The 13,500-nt window shown below is 36.4% G+C and overlaps 1 protein-coding gene across 2 annotated transcripts in view; it reads right to left on the bottom strand.

Moving 5' to 3' along the window:
* The window catches only part of LOC306878717 (extended synaptotagmin-1-like), a 35,479-nt gene extending 23,500 nt beyond the window's left edge, over window positions 1-11,979 (bottom strand). The window contains exons 1-18 of one of the 2 annotated variants that reach the window (XM_079431216.1): window positions 11,382-11,979; window positions 10,384-10,425; window positions 8,992-9,126; window positions 8,235-8,308; window positions 7,839-7,911; window positions 7,656-7,745; window positions 7,006-7,061; window positions 6,750-6,870; window positions 6,196-6,372; window positions 5,873-5,955; window positions 5,450-5,498; window positions 4,744-4,833; window positions 4,399-4,494; window positions 1,427-1,498; window positions 1,258-1,344; window positions 992-1,141; window positions 362-478; window positions 42-218 (exon numbers count right to left, since the gene is read on the bottom strand). In XM_079431216.1, coding sequence (XP_079287342.1) covers window positions 42-218; window positions 362-478; window positions 992-1,141; window positions 1,258-1,344; window positions 1,427-1,498; window positions 4,399-4,494; window positions 4,744-4,833; window positions 5,450-5,498; window positions 5,873-5,955; window positions 6,196-6,372; window positions 6,750-6,870; window positions 7,006-7,061; window positions 7,656-7,745; window positions 7,839-7,911; window positions 8,235-8,308; window positions 8,992-9,126; window positions 10,384-10,425; window positions 11,382-11,735 — 2,043 coding nt within the window. In that variant the 5' untranslated portion in view covers window positions 11,736-11,979. The remainder of the gene's footprint in view (window positions 1-41; window positions 219-361; window positions 479-991; window positions 1,142-1,257; window positions 1,345-1,426; window positions 1,499-4,398; window positions 4,495-4,743; window positions 4,834-5,449; window positions 5,499-5,872; window positions 5,956-6,195; window positions 6,373-6,749; window positions 6,871-7,005; window positions 7,062-7,655; window positions 7,746-7,838; window positions 7,912-8,234; window positions 8,309-8,991; window positions 9,127-10,383; window positions 10,426-11,381) is intronic. The other variant, XM_079431217.1, reaches the window with a different exon arrangement.
* Between the last annotated feature and the right edge of the window lie 1,521 nt (window positions 11,980-13,500).

Raw genomic sequence — 13,500 nt, 5'->3', positions numbered from 1 at the left:
GTCTAGAGTTGATTTATAAATGTAAATCCCAGCACTCCCACCTCATACATCTCGTTCCAGACCGGGTTGAGGTTCTCCTTGATCACTTGACTTTTAAAGGTTTCACCTCCGACTTGGATCTTGACATACGGGTCACTCTTGCCCTTCACCATCCCACCCATCAGATTGTCCTTCGCAACCAGATTTTGACCCTCCACGAGGTGGATACGCAGCATCCCCTACAGGAAGAGAGGGCAGATGATTTTAGGGTTGGTTATGATCGATTGGACCATCAAAGGATGTTGATTTCAGTACTCGCATGGCTAACGCGATACATTATTAACAGCACAGAGATATTGACTAATGGATGAGATCTGCACACCTCAGTGGCGAAGCTGGAATGGGGCATCGTTTTCTGTGGACGTGAGGCAGAACTCTTTGAAAAAGGGTCACTGGAGAGGAGAGAGGCAGCTGCAGCGGCTTCATCCAACCAGAGCACCTGCAGGAAATTACATCAACACCGAATGAGAGTCTTTTTCCAAATATAATAGATTTGAAATCTGTATAACATCATACACTACTGTTTAAATGATTATTATGATTAAAAGTGACAGAAAAGACCTCTTAATGAGGTTTTATAATGTTACAAAGGATTTCAATTTCAACTGCAGTTCTTTTAAATTTTCTATTCATCAAACAAATCCTTAAAAAAGTATTATGGTTTCCACATAAATATGAAGTAACACAACATCAATAATAATGTGAAATGTGTCTTGAGCAGCATATTAGACTGATTTCTGAAGGACCATGTGACACTGAAGACTGGCGTAATGATGCTGAAAATTCAGCTTTGCATCAAAGGAATAAATTACATTTTCAAATATATTCAAATAGAAAACAAGTATTTTAAATTCTAATAATATTTCTGTTTTTACTGTATTTTTATAGTAGTCTGTATGCAGTATATTGTGATCTGTGTACTCAATCTTGCATATTGTGTGTCAGAATTTACCCTGAGCACTGTGTTGATGTGGATGCGGCTTTCTGGACCAGAATTCTCCAGGTTAAACCACTCATCCAAATTCAGATCTTGACAAGAGAGAAGACGGGAAACAGGAATGGACAGACTTCCCAAAACCTGAACACGGTCATTATCCTTCACCTGAAAGAGATGGAGAAAGTAGTAAGTAACATGAATGTGAACTAGCAAAATTCACATTTGGTATTTAGAGCAGATCAGAAGACGGTTAGAAAACCAGGCAGATGATGATAGGATACCTGTACGTTAATGTCCTGTTTGCTCGGATCTCTGATGAAGAAAGTGAAAGCGTCCTCCCACTGGGGGTTCACGGTATTCCAGCAAATCTGGAGGAAGGGAAATAAGTGAGCGAGAAGAGCGGGTGGTCACATGGGAAGGTTTATTTGGGATGGTAGGTGCGCGTCTTACCCGGCTGTCACGAGTAACATCCTGCACTGAGATTTGAACGATCGGATTGGGATCCTTATTGCCTTTCTTCATCTGAAAATCAGAAGAAACAAGCACAAATCCACTTAAAAAAACAAACAAATGAATTGTAGATCTTTTATCATCATCTTTTATAATTATATTTCCTGTTTTAACTGTTTAACTCATTCATATAACTTTACACAAACACAGTTAGTAAGCGATTCTATACACCAAGTTTGGTGGCGGTAATATTTTTTTTATGTTTTTGAAAGAAATCTCGTATGGTCACCAAGGCAGCATTTATTTAATCAAAAATACAGTAATACTGCAGAATATTATTACAATTTCAAATAACTGTTTTTTATTTGAATACATTTTAAAATGTATTTTATTCCTGTGATGCAAAGCTGAATTTTCAGCATCATTACTCCAGTCTTCAGTGTCACACGATCCTTCAGAAATCATTATACTATGCTGATTTGCTGCTCAAGAAACATTTATTATTATTATCAATGTTGAAAACAGGTGGGGGTGGTGGTCCCCCTCGGTAGTCCGTTCGCCGTGGGGCCCGCTCAAGGATGCAGATTTTAATTTTTTCACATAGTAAATCCCCATTGACTTTCATTGTACAGTAAGTGCATTATTGCAAACACAAGAGCCGAAGAACGAGTCTAATTTATGTGATCAATAACAACATACAACAACAAAACCTAATTTGCAATGAAACGAGAGCATTCATTTGAAATCCTCCAGAAGGCAGCACTGTAAGCTTGAGCGCTCTGGGATGTTCACTCGATGCAAGTGTGTACTTGTTTCAAGAGTTTTAAGTATCAGTGTGTTCCTCTAAGTAAACTCTTTTGCCCTTGCACTTCTGGTAAAATATTCTGGATGCGGGAAACGGTGCAAGTGCTTTCACAAAGTGCTCTATCAGGCTATGAGCCGAATAAGTGAAGTTATATAATCTAGAGTTACACTTAATAGTTTCTGTAGACATGGCTGCAGTCCTCCTTTTACTCTGTTTCAGAGTTGGGTGTCTGCCAGTCTGCTGCCAAATGTAAAAGGGAAATGGCAAGTTGTAGGTAACCAGAGGCATTCTCACACACACACACACACATTTGTTTTTACGATCATGGTGGGGCTTTCCTTTGACTTCTATTGTTTGTTATACTGCGCTAATGATGTTTTCTAGCCCCAAACTCTACATGTAACCCTCACAGAAACATTTTCAGACATTCACTGAGACATTATTTAGTATGTTTATTAAGCAATTTTCCTTAAAGGGCTTGTCCGCAAAGTAGGGTAAGTTCAGATTTCACTTCCTTTTCAGGTACAAAGGCGAGAAAATCAGACCCACATACACAAAGAAATTAATACTATTATTTGGCACGGACACAATAAATCAAAAGTGTTATTTTGAACTTTCTATTCATCATGGTTTCCACAAAATATGAAGCAGCACAACTGTTTTCGACATTGATAATAATCAGAAATGTTTCTTGACCATTAAATCAACATATTCAAATGATTTCTGAAGAATCACGTGACATCACAGGAATAACCTACATATTAAAGTATACTAAAATAGAAAATTGTTATTTGAAATTGTAAAAATATTTCATAATGTCACAGTTTTTACTGCACTTTTGATCAAATAAATGCAGCCATTAAACTTCCGTTGTTGTCATATAAAGCTAAATATAAAAGCATTATTATTTTATTTAAAGGGGTCATATGATGCGATTTCAAGTTTTCCTTCCTGTTTGGAGTGTCACAAGTTGTTCATGCATAGATAAGATCCCTGAAGTTGCAAAGACTAAAGTCTCAAAATCAAAGAGATATTCTATATAAAAGTTAAGACTCTGCCATGCCCTCCTAAAACGGCTCATTCAAACACGCCCCCACATGTCTACCTCACGGTGTGGGAAGATTTGCAAAACACCGCCCAAATGTATACGCAATGAAAGAAGGAGGAACTATTATTCTCGCTGTAGTATTGTTGTTGCCGCCGGCGGCATGTCATGGAGAGGCTGTGTTTCGTCGTGGAAGTGAAAGTGCTTTGTTTGGGCTTCCAAAAGAGGACACAACTAGAAATCAGTGGTTAAGTTGTTTTTTACAACACTGTTCCAGAACAGTTCAACCCAAATATTAGAGTGTGTGCAGCGCATTTTACGGAGGACTTTTTCCTGAACCTGGAAGAGTAACATTAGCCTACAATGCTGGCTTGCACAAAGGCTGTTTCTATAAAGTGGGGCAATTCCAACTTTGCAAGGACAGTCTGACGCTTCTGACTCACAGCCTGTAAGTACGTTTCTGCTACTGACTATTCAAATGCGAGTTTTAGAGCAGTGTAGAGTAGTGCTTGTTGTTTGTCGTTTCTCCGATCACATATGCAGACATGGTAATGTTTACGCGGCACGTTGCAGTATAAGTCATTATAATCAGTAATTATGTCCCCACTGGATGCAACAAATACCTAATTTATAATGGGTTTTATTGTTTTTGTGTCGTCGCACAAGCATCACAATACGGTAAGGGGGCGTAACATTTCCGTCTCACGCTTGAGGTATTCGGCCAATCAGAATGATGAGCTTTGTAAAAATCGACACATTTCAGAAAAAGGCGGGGCAACATTAATGTACAGTATGTGAAATATAATGTGTTTTTGAACCTTAAACCGCATAAACACATTGCATTACACCAAATACACAAAATAATGTTCTTTTTAGCAACGTCATATGACCCCTTTAAAGCTATTTTTTCCTTTTACTCTTTTAAAATGTTAAAAAGCACAATTTATTTTATTTCTGAATAATTATTCCAATCAATGACATGCCCAGATGTCCACAAAAGCAGGTTTTAGCCAGATTTAACACATCTGTCTGTGGGGACAATATTGTGCCCAAACTATAGTGTGTGGTGTGTGCATTAGAACAGAGAGTGCAGCAGGAAGAGGATGTGAGAGTATTACTCACAGGAAGTGCCTCAGCCTTGTCCAGATACACTGCCAAGATGGCTGCTGAGGGCGGCTTTGCTGTTTTACTCACCACACTTTCATTTCTCTTCAGAACCTGAAAGAGAGAGAGAGAGAGAGAGAGGGCAATGGAGGGAGGAGCAAACCAACTGCAAGAAATTCTGTTTGTATTCACTCTGTTTGCAAAGTGTGCAAAGTAAGCTTTCAATCTCTAACACGTTTGAAGTTTCCTGGGATTGGTTAACGGGTGGAGTATATGAAAACACTGTTTGCATGTGTGTTGAACAGAGCACACCCATTTCCAACAAAACCCCCTGTGTTCTGTGTATGTGCAGTGTTGCAAGACCTCTTCCAGTCTTTCTGTGTCAGCTTCTAGCGTCAGCCACTCCAGTTTGAGATGAACCCGTCCTGTAGGGGTGTCCTTCAAGGTGAACCACTAAGGAGACATGAATACAGAAAAAATTTCCAATGAGAGAGCCTACAACACACTTATGACTGATATTATGAAAAAAGACACCAATGTTCAATAAATAAGCTTGTCGTTATTGCAAAGTAAATACAGAATGATTAGTGTTATTTATGTACTATTATAGTATTCATTAATTAGCTTTTATTTTTTTACTTTCAGTTTTTTTATTTTAATTTAAGTTTTTGTAATTGTGTTATGTGCTTTTATCATTTTTTTTTCTTTTTCCGTTTTAGTTTTTGTGATTTTAAAACTTCAGCTTTATTTCAAGGCGAAATGTTCAAGTTTTATAAGGTTTATTTTATTTCAGCTTTATATCAATTACTGAAAAGTTTTACTGATTATTGATAACACTGCAAGAGATATGAAAATCAGTAAATAAAAGTTCCTCATTAAAATATTTAACTGGAGAATGCCATGATGGACCAATCAGAATCAAGCATTCATCCATGTGATAATCATATTCATAAATAATAATAACTGCAATGTACAAAACATGGGTTATGATTTTAGTGGTTTGTAACAAATTTGTTAACCACAAACACAAAGGAGAAAAGTGCACTGGAATATTAATAAACTTTCTCACCTCATCCACTATTTTAGACTTCTTCACAATCCCCAAGTCTAATTTTGTCCTGAGCACAAGTGAAATAAAGAGAATCAATACAAAGATGAGAATAGTGTGAGATCAGCAAACAGCAAAAAAAACACAAAGGTGAGTTTATGGTAATGATGTTTATGGTTATGGATGTTTACATTATGAATGAATGTTTAGAAAATGAAACTCTGAAACAGATCTATACAAAAGAGGTCATATCATGATGCAGAACAAATACATTTTTCTGAAACTTTTGGAATGAAAAGTTTTTAGCTGCAACAAACCTAACCTATGACTAACATTACAGGTGAACTTCAGGGGAAACAAAAATGTTACAAAAAGTTAGATATGACCCCTTTTAAAGAATAAATGAGAGACGGATAGACAGAGAAGGAAGCAGTGATATGGTACCTGCCCAGGAAATCATCATGATCGGGATCTTTATCAAACACTTCCACCTCTAGCTCCTGACCAGGCACCTCATGAATGATGACCTGACAGACACACAAACACACACACATGCATGCATGAAACACCAAACACACACTTACAGTAACAGCATGAGTAATCAAAGACAAAATGTGGTATGGATGGTTCTACATTTGAGCTGAAAGGCACAGATACACATGAGATTAAGATGTTTATCACATTTACATCATACATTGATATCATGATAATAAATGGCTTACTGCTTTTTTGTTCTTATTATAATGTGGTGTCATTTTAACACCCACCTCATACATTTCATCCCATTTGGGATTGAGCGTGTTGTCCAGATGGCGGGATTTGAAGGTTTGCGGGCCGACTCTGAGCAGGGCATACGGGTCAGACATGCCCGCCATCACACCCTTCACATAGTTATCCTTCAAAGCCAGACCATCAGCCTCCACCAGATGAATACGCACAGCCCCCTTCATGAAAGAAAGATGCACAGAATGAGAATACAGTGCAGAGAAATGTTTTTTAACATCAAATCAGCATATTAGAATGATTTCTGAAGGATCATGTGATCCTAATGATGCTGAAAATTCAGCTTTACCATGACAAAATTAAATATATATATATATATTTTAATCAATAATTAATAATATTCAGAATATTACTGTTTGTACAATATTTGAAAAAATAAATGCAGCCTTGGTGGCCCCAAACTATTAAACAGTAGCTTACATTTCAATTGCAAAAACCAAAGTATTATGTATTCCAAGTATTTTTGTCAAAATGTTGCATTGTATGTTGATTCTAATGTGTATATGGGCATTTGTAAAGGTTTGTGTGTGTGTGTTACCCTGGGTAAAGGGCACCGCAGCTGCGCTACATGCAGATCTGCCACTAGAGGAACAGTGAGACGATTGGGCAGAACCAGGAATGAAGCAATCGCATCCATGATCATAGTATCTGACATCACACTGAGAGAAAGAACCAGAGATAGATAGAGTCAAATAGATTCAGAGAGAAACACACCAAAAAGGAGGCAGCTCAGGACAGTGAGGGTACTGAACTGAAAAACATCTTATTGTGTATCTCTAATGACTGAAACTTACTTGAGCCCTGGTATGTCCAGCAGGTTGGTCAAACCGGTCCAGTTAACGGTCAGTTTCTAACAAAAAATAACGGCATTCATATTCCCAATTTTGAGAACCAGAGCCAGCCTCTAAACCTAACCTTAACTCATGTGGTTACCTTATATTACCCAGTACTTTCTTAAGTATATTGCAAGTACACGTAAATGCACATACTGTAAAATAAAGTGCAACCGAAAAATGTGTATTGGTGTTTCAAAGAACCCAGGAGAGCTTCAATTTTCTTTAATTAATGGATGATACCAATATACAACATACAGCTGCAGTGATTCCCAAACATAAAATATTTACTTGAAGTACCACATGAGATTTTAAGCTAATATTTAACAACACATTTGCATATTTATGGTACTCTAATGTTGGTAAATGGTCACATGACAAATAGGTAAACAATCAAAAAATGTTTTAGTGATTATTATTTATAAAAAAATATTATTTATTGTAATTTTAGGGTTTATATATCCAAGTTTGGGAAACCCTGTACTACTATTTTTGAAAAACCCATAATGTCATGCAACAATATTTTAATATCCAAAGAACCATCTGGTCAACTCAAGTACCACATACAGCCATAGAAGCACTGAAGAACCCTTATTATATACAGAACTTACAGGTCTTTGAATGAAGAACATGGTCACAGCGCCCACGATTGGGACGTCACCGATCAGCGGCTCCAAAATCACACGCATCATTCCATGAAGCTGACGGAACAAACGAAAATGAAATAAACCCTTAATAAAATTCATTCATTGGGACTGTGCATCAAATCTACCGTCACAAACGCAGAATCTCACCTGTATTCCATTCACCCCAGCCTTGCAGAAATACCTCTTCACCTCCACGTTTATCTCAACATCCCCCACGTAACTGGGAAAAGACGGCGGAGAGGAAACTTTAGACTGCTTTTAACTCTTCACAAATAAATTAGAAATCTTAAGGACTTTAACAATTCTTCTGAATTGATGCCAGCCAACTAAACACTAACTGAAGTCGAGGCTTTCAGTACTCTGAATAAACTCAGTCCGGCTGAACAAATCTGAGTTGGCTGCAGTTTGACAGTCTCGTTTTGTCTGTTTTTGACACAATATCAAGTACACAAGGCTTTTAAATCACTCCCTGAGAGACAATAGACAATTCCCTCATTACAGGACCTCATTTATGCAGAGAATCTCAAAAGCTGTATGCGTCACCTGATGTAAACGTCAAGCAGAATTTGGCCTTTCTCATTTTCTGTATGGGCCTTCACTCCAACCACCTTCATCGGCTGTAAAATGAAAGAAAGTTCTAAAATAACAATGTAAAAAAGTGCAGACAATACCATTATATCAAGCAAAATTGGTTAATCGGTTGTTTCTTTATGAATACTATTCTATAATTCTGTAATGGAATAGTTCTGGTATTTCAAAACCCTTTCACAAAAAAAAAAAAAAAAAAAAAAAGTTTGCAAAAAAATAAAAATAAATGACCTGCCACCTAAGATTTTAAGTTAATATTTTAACTTTTAATTTATTAACTACAGGGATTCCCAAACATTAGCACCTGAGAATTAAAGTTAATACTTTAATAATTCAACAACACATTTCCATGTTAATTTTGATTGTCTTAAAATTATTTAAAATTATGTACTTAATTTATTTTAAATATTGATGGTTTAATGAATTAATAATTATGTTAGCTATGTTAAAATATACTGCAGCAAAATATACAATTTCACAATCTTATTCATTTTTTTAATCCTTTTAACATCCAAATTTCACTCGTGTCCTAACAGGAAGTTTGCCATGAGGCATCAGAGGTTGATAAGAGTCTCAAGAGTATTTATTTAAACAGAATGCTTGTTCTGACACGTTTCAGTGGCTTTCAATCTCTTGCACTGCGGTGGACTGAGATGTGTGAGAGTGTTAGACTGGAATATAATGTAGCAGTGAGTGAGTGTGCATGTATGACCTTGCCACCAAAGTCGACCTTCGTGAAGCTGAGCGTCTGCAAATGAGTGCTGGAGCCACGGATGGATGGAGCGATGGTTTCCGTCAGCAGCTTCTCCAAATACTGACCAATAAACGGCCAGGCTTGCTGGATAACCTTGAAAAACAGACAGGAAGAGAACGAGTGTCATACTTTATGTTTTTTTTATTTTATATTATTTATGCATCGTTCATGGAATATATTTTTTTCTGAAATGCTTTAGTTGGACGTTCATTTAACATTTTTTTAATGTTACTATCTGAAAAGCAACATTCTCATTATGTTTGATAAATGTTCCCTTAACACTCGTATAACTGATGTCTGTTCTCCGCTCTGCTTGCAGCTGATTACACCGGAGCCATTTGTGTTTGCCTTGTTACTACAGCGACCTGTTGTTGTTTGCGGATGTTAAGAGCTGATAACAGACGCTAAAGCACCAGTTGCCAGAGTGTTTTTCAGATTATTCATTGCATGATTTTAGAAATAGCATTGTGACTCATGCACAAACCACATGACCATGGGGTACGACGAGGGTAGAGTCTCGGTTGGGATGAATGCCAGCGTAAAATGTTTGCCTCGTGAATCACTGATGAAGAACACCAAGCCTAAATATTTGTGCGCTACAGGGTTTTTACAATCAGATTACTACTGAAATGGGCTGAGCTTCATCGCAAAGAAGGACAAATGCTATAAAGAATTTAGGAAGGGATATATCTCTATATGCTCCTCGTTTTTCTGTCTCTCAGTGAGTAAATCTCAAGAAGGAAACTTCACTTCAACCCCAAAACCTATTTTTTTATTTTACATAAATTACCAAACTTGCATAAATATACCGTTAATGCTAAATATTTTTTGAAGAAAGCTAAAAATCTATCTTTTTACTTATGTTGTCTTTTAGTTTACTATTATCACTTGGGTTCAATTACCATTTTTTGTTATCATTATAAGGAGGGTTTTATCTTTAATTGTATGCTACATTAATTATGGAGTTGCATACAGAAAATTAATTATGCAAATAAATTCTATTATAATAATAATTATTATTATTGTTACGGATTTGGAGATGCAAAAGGACATAAAAAAATGTAATTTCCTGGAAAAAGGTGCATTGCGACTGATCTACTAATTCAAAGGCATGAACATATGTTGGTTGAATTAGTGTTTAGTTAAGAATGGCTGCGTAATAATAGCATATGCAGCTTTTGTTCACAAGACGTGTGTGTGTGTGTGTGTGTGTGCAGCTGTTGTGACATAAGGGAGGGTCATACGGATGGGTTGGGTGGGGTTTAAAGGCACAGCTCATGGGATTACAGGCTTAATTTTACATGCGGCATCTCAATGAACAAATGTCAACCAAAATGTTTGCTGAATTACCTTGTTTAGCCATTCAACCTTCTCCACATCTGGAAAATTGACCTAAAAATATAAAGAAAAAATAATAACAGATTTCTAAGTGCAAAGACTGTAAATGCATATGAGCTTCAAAGTGAGCAATCTTCAACAGACGCATACAACCACCTCAGCCTATCATGAGCGTTCTTCCTTTAATTTCATCATTTCTTTCTTAAATAACAATAACATATACTATTTGCAGAGTATAATTAGATTTCTCCCAGATAAAATATATATATATATATGAATGAATGTTTTGTTTTATTTAAATGCATTTTGATTTATTTATATATTTAAAAAATTTTTCAATGAATTACATGCATAGTTTATTTCAACACATGACAACCATGAGACATGAGCAAATATGGACTGAACTCTTTTATTTGAGCATCTACTGTGCACATGTGGAGGAGATGACGAAGCAACAGTGTAGGCCCATTCAGAATGAGTAGGGCGATGGGAATTTTGCCAAGTATGCAGCATCTAGTATGCAGTATACCACCAATGTCTTCTAAAGCTGCAGCCCACTCTCTTTAGCAGGATGAATCGATTCGTTCGAACGGTTTGTTACAATGAAGTGATTCAAAAAATGATTCAATATGACCGATTCTTTTGAGTCACTGCGCAAAAGAAAAGTCACGCAAAGCACTTTGTTGAATTTTTTAACGGTAAAAGAGGTTGTTCTGATAAAATACGACCGAGTAGTTTACATCAAATGGTAGAGTTGTTTATGTCATCCTCCTCAGTTTTACTTCTGTGCAGAAAAGTGATTTCAAACGTCGTACGAATCTGAATCATTCAAATGAACAAATCGTTCGCGATTCGGACATCGCCACTCGTTTTAGTTGTTTGTAGCTATGCAAATCTTTTACATTAACACGTTGTGTGTTTCACTTGTAGCATGAATACGTGTAGATTTATTCGGATGTTGTGCATTAATAACAATGGATAACAAAAGGCACACTTTTGTGCATTCTTACCCAAGAAGGCAGGTCTCTTCTAGTTCTAAATGATTTGGAGGATACGTATTCTTGCTCGTCGTTGACTAACTCTATAGCAGACTTCAGTCTCGCCTCCTTCGCCTCACGAGTGTGTTTCCATCCTGCGTACACCATCATCCCAAACATCACTAAACTAGTGCTCACCCGATAGTAACCTGCCAGGTAAGCGGGCAACAAGGCAGTGAGACATTTGCCAAATGTCCATAAGATTGCTTTGGCATCAAATAGTTTCGTTTTAGGGACGTCCATTTCTCCCGATGAAGTGTCCTGGGCTGGTTCGGTCTTCTTTTCCGAATCCGAGTCATTTTTCGGCCCTGAATCAAGGTGCGACATTGTGGTCTGTACGTAAATTTTTCCAAAGTGGAGATGCGATTACAAAGCGATTGCAAGTCAAATTCAACATATGCTGAGGCTTAAAGTCGAGCGTTTCATTCGCGCATGGACTACAGACTGAAGATGAGTCGGACCAGCTCGCCTCTTTTACTCTTCTGGCATGACGCTGTTCTTCCTTCTTGCAGTATCTCTGTCTGAACCCCTGAAGTGTGGCCTGCACCGTTATTTAGGCAGATCCACGCCCACAGAAAACGACGCAGGACGCTGCAGATTCTTCTACCTTTATATCTCACTAGACAAAATCTGATTTAAAGTACGTGCAATTCTAACAAGTTCTTACTAAATACATGACAATGGGACGATAATAGCCAGTTTTAGTCATGTTTTACCTATTTTATTTGTAATTATATTAGTTTTTTTTCTTTCATACACTATATCTTATGAAATAAATATATAATTTATCATTTCAGGTTGATATATCAATGATTGCATTTTTTATTAGTTAGAATCATAAAAACAAACCCTAAAGGAATGCTAATTAATCATAATAGTAAAACCTTTCCTAATGAGTCAGTTGGGAATAACCAAAACTGTTAATTTGCTTAGTAATAGATTACTTTTAAGATATCCACAATGCAACTTCATAATTGCAGGTAAACATGTCTAATGCAGTTTGGGCTAGTGATAGAAATAGAAAAAAGGACTTTCAGTTTATCTAAAGGGATATTTTTGATTCTTTGTTCATCCAATTACAATTCAATAAATAAATTCCTCTTTTTTGACAAGAAATTGTATGCAACATATCCTGAATGCATTAGCTATAGTCATTATTGCAAATGTTTTTATTTCTGATATCTACAGTTTAAACTATATAACAGATTTGTTAAATTATTATTACTCTTTAAAATGAAATTTTACTAGTCAAAACTAGCTTGTATTGATTTAAAGACATGGTTAAGGCTAGATGGTATACAGATTTATCTACTGGGCATGCACACATCAATATAGAGTCATTTTTGTCACACGGTACAATATTTACTGTTTTTGCATTATTGTAAGGGGTAGGTTTAGGGTTGGGGTAGGTGTTGACGTTTATAAAACCAGTGTTAGAAATGTAATAGGTTACAAGTTACCCTACTTAAAATGTAATTAGTAGTGTAACTTTTCAATTACTTTATTAAAGTAATGTAACATTACATTTGATCACTTATATTTGTAATGTTTTCAACTGTTAATCATTTTCAAACATAAACCAGGCAGGGTTAACCTTCCATTAGTGCTCAACAGTCAACACTGATTCCTGTCAGATTTTCAAAATCCTTCATCGTTTGAATTAAGATTATAATATTTTAATTGGATGCAAAATTCACTTGAAAGACACTTACCATGGTGTTTGCATAAATGTATTTTAATAGTGTGTGGACACGACCACCCTGCAATTATAAAAATCCAAAAAGCATTCTTTTTTTTTTTTAATCCCCCAAAAACCTAAACAGTCTCAATTATCAAGTCGTTTTGATTTTCTGAGCAGTATGATGTCACATTTGCTCAGGCCCCGCCCACAACCGCTGAAGTACTGTCCAGTATTAACGTATTTCGCCCTCAGCCAGTTGTACGAAGTCCATCATTCTCTCTGTGTTCGAGCAGCTGTAGCAATCCAGATGTTTTGTAGTTTTGTGATGTAGAAGAACATAAGATTGTTCATTTTCTCCTGACATCGGAGCCACTGAGGACGCAGTGCATTAGTTTTTTTTTTTTTTTTTTT

This window comes from Barbus barbus, assembly GCF_936440315.1.
Source record: "Barbus barbus genome assembly, chromosome: 13".
NCBI classification, from domain to species: Eukaryota; Metazoa; Chordata; class Actinopteri; order Cypriniformes; family Cyprinidae; genus Barbus; species Barbus barbus.
Note: the sequence above shows the minus strand (reverse complement) of the source record. Positions and strands in the feature narration are given on the sequence as shown.